The 8,465-nt window shown below is 34.9% G+C and overlaps 1 protein-coding gene across 1 annotated transcript in view; it reads left to right on the top strand.

The window, feature by feature from the left end:
* Nucleotides 1-439: 439 nt before the first annotated feature.
* The window catches only part of LOC137660026 (uncharacterized), a 53,279-nt gene continuing 45,253 nt past the window's right edge, over nucleotides 440-8,465 (top strand). Inside the window, exon 1 of the mRNA XM_068394756.1 lies at nucleotides 440-539. Within this exon, the coding sequence (XP_068250857.1) occupies nucleotides 480-539 (60 nt within the window). The 5' untranslated portion in view covers nucleotides 440-479. The remainder of the gene's footprint in view (nucleotides 540-8,465) is intronic.

Genomic DNA, 8,465 nt, shown 5'->3' with positions numbered 1-8,465 from the left:
CTTTCGTGAGAGCGTGTGCTGTTTCTCATCCAGGAAGCGATCCACTTCCACGTAAACTAGATTGATGTTCCGGATAAACTTATACAATGGTGCGCTAAGGGTCAAATTCATACCAGATTCGATGGTGGAAATCACCTCTATTAGTCTGTGTATCAGAAGACCTTTTCAGTTCTGTTTAAATGCAAAGGCTCGATGCTGTTAAAGCATTAGTTTATCAAATTTGCGGTTATATCCAGCTTTTGATATCAATTACCAAATCTTCAAGCATACTAGAAGTTCAACACACAGGCACATTCCCTCCTATAGCTATGGTCAGAAATAAAGGCGGAAGTCCCATCTCCATTACGAAAAAGGGGGACCTCAACTATGGGGCCCTACATGGAGTGGAGCGTCACCTGTGCGCATGCGCGGCCTGTGAAGTTAACTTCAGTTGTAACCCGTGCTAACAATGGCACAATAGTTGCTGTGAGGTGGTCAGGATGAGAGGGTTGCCCAACATCACGTTGGTGGCAGCCTTGCTACTTGGTGCCCAACTAGCGGTAAGTTAAAGAGAGATACGTTGTATATCTACGGTCATTATTAGAATTTTTCAGTGCCATTTTCTTCGTAATAAGAGAAGATTAGTGAGATATTCTCAAAAGTGATTGATAGCTTCAATTAAGCAAGATGCGTGATATTCATGGTCGTCTAATGTGCGCAGTACCAACTTTTCGTGTATTTTATCCGAATATTTATTTACATCAATTATATACTCGTTAATATTGTTAGTAATATTTACTATTTTGTGTAATGGATCATTGTATACCATGTATTTTCTAATTACTCTCATCTACATATTTTTTTTACATTAACAAATGCTTTTGAAAATTTACTATTTATAAGTATACAAGAAGCTACGTCAGCAGTTTTCAATTCTAATTGAACTATGCAGCTAAACAAAAACACATCACAAATCTACCGATTGAGGATATGAGATAAGGTATACTATATGGGGGAAGCATTTATTAAGCCAGGAATATTATGGATACTGGGTAAACAGTTCATTAATTCAAGGAAATTGTGTAGATGAAGTTGACCAGATATGCTACACCACTACCATGTTAGTAGTACTGCATGAATCTAGTTCCTTGTTTATTAGGGATGAGACATGCAAAGGTTTTTAAAAATATTATTATTAGTATTATTATTATTATTATTATTATTATTAATATCAATAAATATAATTATTATTTTTATTATTATTATTATTGATAATAATTGTAATTATTATTATTATTATTATTACTATTATTATTATTATTATTATTATTATTATTATTATTATTATTATTAATAACAATAATATTATATTATTTTTCAAGGATACCCCATGTAACTTTCTATTGGGAAAGAACCAAATATTATATTGCTTTTTATATGGGAGACGAGTAGCCATAACGACTTGATATATATATTCTCCCTTGATTCCACACTATAAATAAATGTTTTAGTTTACATTATTGTATAATGGAACATATACTTGAAGGTTACAACTATCCAAGTCCCATCTCCTTCCTTAAAAAAAAAAAATTATATGTCATTGTGAAGTACCTTACATTTTTTTTTTTTTTTTTTTTGTATATTTATTAACCATAAGAGGATAATGAAAAATGCAAATGACGTGCTCCTCATCTTAGATATTTTTCCTTCATAATGGGAAAGTAGGTGGCTGCAGCTACAACATGGATCCTACTAAGAGCAAAAAGGACTTTATTTCTTTACTGTCTTAAAACATTTTCTCGTTGAATTCTACTAGAAAGTAGGATATGAGATCATTTGCTTCGGTGTTTTTTTCTGATTTCCGGCATTTCAATAGTAATTTTTTTACACCATATAAACGAAAACGAAAAAAAATATAAAATGGTGGGTCATAAACATTTAATTCTTGACATGAAAAATCAGTGTTTGAACACTTCCTGTATTCATCTCTCTTATAATATCATTTCTAATCATATTCTATCTATTTAGCTCCCAATATCCTTCTGAGGGCTTTGTTCTAAAATCTACTAAATCTGTTGGAGAGTGTTTCATTGTCATATCACGACTCATGTCCATACAGTAACAGCGATCTCACTAAACTTATAAATAGTCTGATTCTTATTTGTAATTTCAGGCGATTTGATTTCCAAATTTTACTTAACCTCGCCATTGTCTGATTTACTTTTTTCAATCTTTCAATAAACTCCAATTCTAAAGATCCTGTATTATAGTTACTAAATACTTAAACGATTCTACCTCATTAATCGTTTCTCCTTCCAATATCTCATCTTCCATAGCATATTCCATTCTCATCATCTCTGTCTTTCTTTTATTCATCTGGAGCCCAACCTCGTGTGATATTTCATGTATTCTTGTAAGCAAGCATTGTAAATCCTGTGGTGTTCTGCTAAAAGGGACATTTCCATCAGCATACTCTAGGTCAGCTAATTTCCAATTACCAATCCAGTCCAATCCTTCCCCACCATCCCCAACTGTTCTATGCATTACAAAACCCATGAGAAGGATAAACAACATAGGTGACAACACATGCCCTTGGAGTACTCCACTGTTCTCTGGAAATCCATTCGATAGGACTCCACTAACATTAAATTTGCACTTGCTACGTTCATGAACAAACTTAATCAAATTTATATATTTAAGAGGAACTCCTTAATAATGCAGGACTTCCACAAAATTAGCCAGTTCACACTATCAAAGGCTTTTCATAGTCCACAAATGCCATCAAAAGTAGATTTCTACATTCTACGCATTGCTGTACATGTCTCAAAATGAAAGTTTGGTGAGTACAATTTCTACCTTTTCTAAATTCTGCTTGTTCATCTCTCAGCTTTTCTTCAATCTTTCTCTCTAGTCTCTTTAGAATGATCAAACTATATGTTTTCATGACAACTGATGTAAATGTGATGTCTCTGCAATTATTGTAATCAGTCAGATCTCCTATTTTGCCATTTTTAGCAACATTCCTGACTCCCATTCATCTGGTTTTGTCTCTTCGTGCCCCATTCTACAAAATAATATTGTAAGTATTTTGGGAGTCACTTCATTTTCTGCCAGAATCATCTCGGCAGTTATTCCATCGTATCCAGAGGCTTTCCATCTCCTGACTTTTTTTAATGATAGCTCCGACTTCAAACACAGTGAATTCATTCATGGGCACATAAAGGTCTTTATCAGCTCCAGGTATATAAACCTATTCCTTTTCCTAACCTCACTAAAGTGTTTCATCCAACGTTGTCTTTCTTCTTCTTATATTGTTATAACAGATCCATCTCTCTTTTTGTGGGGTGTATGCTTCTTCTTTGCCCCAGTGGAGATTTCATTAATAATTCTAGACAGTTAGAATTATAACGCAATATATGGCCTTGTGATAAGTTTTTTATCATGTAGGTTTGCTTTCGAAAGTTTTTCACATAAATTGATGCATCGATATCATTTAAGAAAATTTATTGCTTGGTGCCTAATAGGTTATTATTTCTAAAATAAATGAATAAATGGATATGCGCCCTGAATAATAGCCCTCTTCCAAACGAGAGGCAACTGCAGGGCAGGCACTCTGAATACCCCTAATTCTCCGGCTTTGAAACAGTGGTACCAGATCAAACAGTCCAAGGCAGTCAGTAGGCACAAGTAGGCGAACGTAGGACAAAATTGGTAACAGTGTCTACCCGCCGTGCAATTGTCCCCTCGTGTGTGAGGGGCTTTAGTATATAAAAATTATTTGCTCAGATATAGTGGTTTTATTTACTGGCTTAATAGACCTTAAAGTTGCTAAAAAAAATCTGAATTTTTGAAAATATTTCGAAAAAATAACAGATCAATAATTAGACCATCTAAAATTAATGATGTATTTGCATAATAGGATCATGAGGTTGACCTAAAGATTAGTGAAAAGAATATGTTTTTATAATGGGCATTGTAAAAGAATAGTTTATTGAAATCTATGTTTGTTAACAGTCTAAACTTAGAGAATATATTTAATCTTCCAGAGATTTTTTAAAACTTTGTTTTGACAGAAAAACTAGTATTTATTCAATTTATCTGCCTTTTTAACTCATAACTTTATTTGAAAGTCCATCACTACCTTGTAGCCGAAAAAGGAAATATTATGTTATTGTGAATAGAACTCGAAGGAGATATGAAACAAGACGTAGTGGCAAATTAGAGCCGATTACCAATGCGATGCAGAACATTTAAAAAAAAAAATATTTATCTATAGACAGATATAATTCCCTTTAGCAACGCTATGCCTTCATTTGAGCCACTAGTTCTCTGGGAATATAGGCTACGTATATCATACCTCTGCGTAGAAAAAAAAATGATTAGAAATAATTATTAGACCTGCTCTTCGCGCTCCCCAATAGAGATTAGTTCACCAAACTTTCAACTGGGTTCCACAAGGCACTAGAAGAGTTGGAAGACCCAGGCCTACATGGCTGAGAACTATGAAGCTTGAAGTGGGAGATGATGAGTGGAAAAGTTTTTATTTAAAGGCTCAAGATAGAGACGACTGGTGAAATCTAACCGAGGCCCTTTGCATCAATAGGCGTAGGGGATCATGATGATGATTATTAGACCATTATTTTGGGACCGGTGCTCCTTAAGGGGAACTTGATCCAACGTTGTGTATAATCCTTCAAAAAAAGGACTCCTACTCTCTTTTCTCTGTAAGTTGAAAATAAATGTGCTAATATGGTGGACGTGGTAACGTCCATGGCTGTTAATCGCCAGACGGGGGTTCGAGTCCCGCTCAAACTCGATAGTTCCTTTGGTCGCTGCAACCTCACCATCTTTGTGAGCTAAGAAGGGGAGATTTGACGCCTATAAGTCTCTCTGCTGAGGCATCAGCAGCCATTGCATGGCCCTCCTTGGTCCTAGTTGGGGGGGAGAGAGGGGGCTTGGGCGCTGATCATATGTGTATATGGTCAGTCTCTAGGAGTCTAGGGCATTATCCTGCTTGATAGGGCAATGTCACTGTCCCGTGCCTCTTGTCATTCATGAGCGGCATTTAAATCTTGAAACTAGAAAAAAATATAGATAAATGAAGAGCCAGAGGCAATACTTTAAACAATAACACACAAAATATTGGAAGAATTAAGGTGCATTACGAATTATCTGCCTCAGTCGAAGATAATTTTCTTATTTCCGGTAATGATATTTTCTCAACCGTTATTATTGTTTGTTCGTAATATCTTGGAGCACTTTGCTAATATTTTATCATCTTAACCACAAAGTCTCTTCCGTGTATGTTCTCTGGCAAATCTCGATTTTTAGAAAGTTGGAAGTAATATTTTCGTTGATTTTGAGTTGCCCGATGGAACATTTTCAGAGTTTTTAACTATCAATTTGATATATTATGTAAGATCTTAACTCAAGTTCCATAACTTCATACATACAACATAACTGTTCTATGTTTCAACTCAGGTCGTACTTCAACCTTTTGGGTTCAGGCATTGCTTCTACTTTCTTATTCCGTCCTGTTCCTTCTTGTCTAGCACACAAAAATTGCATATTGAGAAAGTTTTTCAAGATAGTCGGTGATCAATTTATCCTGAGAGAATGTTTTAATTTTTTGTTCTACCATATTTTGAGTATTGTTTTACTTTTTGGTCCTCTACTGTTAACTCTCATCTTAATTTGTTGGACCAAATCCTACGATTAATTAAATTCTGTTTCCCGCATCTCGACATCAATCTCTGGTACCGTCATTCAGTTAGTTCTTTAAGCATGTTGCATAAGATATTTCCTAATTCTTTGCATTAAAATCTTGCCATATTGTACAGTTGTCTTCATTAAATCCGGTACAGTGATGTCTCCTTAACTTCCTGTGAAGTGTACCGGAATTGATAAAGCCAACTGTACCACCCTGCACGTAATACTAGGTATGCAGTTAATCCAAAGTCTTGTCTTCTCCATTATAAATATTCTAGAATTTTTATTCCACCTATGACCAGATTGTGGCATGTTCATCTTAATCTGGTAGATCATACTTATTTGAAATCTATTTCTATTGAAAAGGTTGACATAGACCTCATTACGTAGTTTATATATGATTAATCTATTTAATTTTGTTAGTGATCTTAATATGCTTCATTTTTTTTCTCATTAATAGTTTGTTCTTAGTTATTTGTATCCTTTTTAGAGGATATAGGATTAGGAAGATCAGTCCACAACCTGGCCAGAGCTGGAACAAAGCTTCTAGAATACCATGAAGTATCAAGCTTTATGATGGAGAAAGAAAGGATTTTTAGAATTAATTGCATATCTAGTACTGAATACAAAATAATACAGTCTGTGAACATGTGAATGCAAAGGATTACCATAATTACAAAAATATCTTATGGAATATTCATAAAGATCTAACAGAATAATGGTGTCAGAAATTATTATCAAGGTTAGGAATAAGAAATCTAATAGTCCGTAAGTTTAAGATGAGATTCTGCAGCTAAAGACCAGATAGGAGAACAATACTCGAAATAATTGAAGAATGAAAAGGGAAAACATTTCCTCAAAATGGATTGATCACTAAAAATCGGAAGACTCTCAAAATGACCTTTTTTGTGTGTGTAATTGAAGAATAAATTTGCAATCAAGAATCGCAACTAGAATCTTAAATGAATTGTAAATATTTTAAAAAGCGTTGTCAATGCCAAGATCTGGATGTTGACGAACTGCGGTCCTCGACGTACTTACAATCATACTTCGAGTTTTATTAGGGTTCAACTTTATGCCCCATTTGCATCATGCACTGATCTTAGCAAGATCTGTATTAAAGGATTCAGGAACCAAAGGTCTACATTCAGGAGATCGAATTCATGCAATTAGAGTAGCATCATCTGCATATGAAACGAACTTGTTTTCTAGGCCACACCACAGATCATGTGTATAGTATGAAAAGTAATGAGCTAATAACGCTACCTTTAGGAACACCAGATATTACATTCCATAGGCACTATGGTGTCCATCAACAAATTGTCTTTTCCCCCTATTGCATAAAAATTAAATAAAAATGTAAAAAAAGATCCACCTACTCCCATCTCTTTAAGTTTGAAAACACGGGTCTCATGATTAAAACGATCAAGGGTAGTACTAAAATCAAGACCAGTCATACGAACGTCCTATCCATAATCAAGGGATTTCTTTACAGCATTGGAAATTGTAAGAAGGGCATCACATACTCCAAGACCTTTACGAAAGTCAAATTGCAAACTATGGAACAGACGATTACCTTCAGTAAACCTATTTAGACATTTTGGCAAAAGACGTTCAAAAACTTTAGATTATATGGGAGTTATGGAAATAGTGTGTTAATCAGCGGGCTAGAGCAACTACAAACATAGTTTTACTCAAAGGAGTAACATTACTAATTATCCAATAATTACGAAAAGTAACGGATAGATTTGGAGCAAACACATTAAGCTGTCTTTATAAATAAAAAGGGGAAATATCATTTATATATACACCTTCATAAGCGTGAAGTTCCAGGAAGAATAGGTCTATCTGCTGAGTCATCAGCAGCCTTTGTCCTTGTTTGGGCGGAGAGGAGTCTTGGGTGCTGATCATAAGTATATATGGCCAGTCTCTAGGGCATTGTCCTGCTTGATAAGGCAATGTCACTGTCCCTTGCCTCTGCCATTCATGAGCGGTTTCTAAACCTTTAAATCTTGTTCAAAGAGACATGAAGAAGTTGTCTATCACAGTGGAGATTTTTAAGACAGGAAATAATTTCTTCATGTTGAGAAGAGATTTGGAATGATAATCCACAGTTTTTATCGAAAGGGGTTAGTTCCCAAGAACATAGGATGAGTTACTGCACCTCTAGTATTACTACAGAAGGGCCTTTTTGGCGTGTTCTCAACACCTACATAGCTTCACCCAAGTAATAAGATGACCTAAATAGCTGAGTGTTATATATTACCAATCAGCTGTAATAGAAAATATAAGTTGATTTTGAATCTAAACACAAAACCTGAATCGTCAGGATTAAATATAGCAGAGTCAGAATCCACTCTCATCTCTCTTTAGGTCTGAATGGGTTAAGTCTACTGTTTGCCTTTATCTCCACTCTGGGCTAAGGTTCGAGTCCTTGGCCGGGTAAAAGAAATATTAAGAGATACTTATGAAAATAATGATGCTCCCATTCTTCCTTCTTGTTACCAAACATCTTTCAACTCTTACTACATGCTGCTGGTATGAAATTTCCCCACCATTTGACTAGGAGCTGAATAGCCTGCTAGGTCTTGACGAAGTCCAAATTCCCTATATTAATCCACCCAATTAATCTAAAAGTTTCAATTACTAATTTGAGTGACCGCATACCTGTAGATAAAGGATATTGTGGACTACTGTAGATATTGAAAGTATACAGTATAAGTTGGCCGATCAGTGCAAGAATATGAAAGAGGATGAAGAGAAATAAAACAAAAAGT

This window comes from Palaemon carinicauda, chromosome 20, assembly GCF_036898095.1.
Source record: "Palaemon carinicauda isolate YSFRI2023 chromosome 20, ASM3689809v2, whole genome shotgun sequence".
In the NCBI taxonomy this organism is placed as follows: domain Eukaryota; kingdom Metazoa; phylum Arthropoda; class Malacostraca; order Decapoda; family Palaemonidae; genus Palaemon; species Palaemon carinicauda.
Note: the sequence above shows the minus strand (reverse complement) of the source record. Positions and strands in the feature narration are given on the sequence as shown.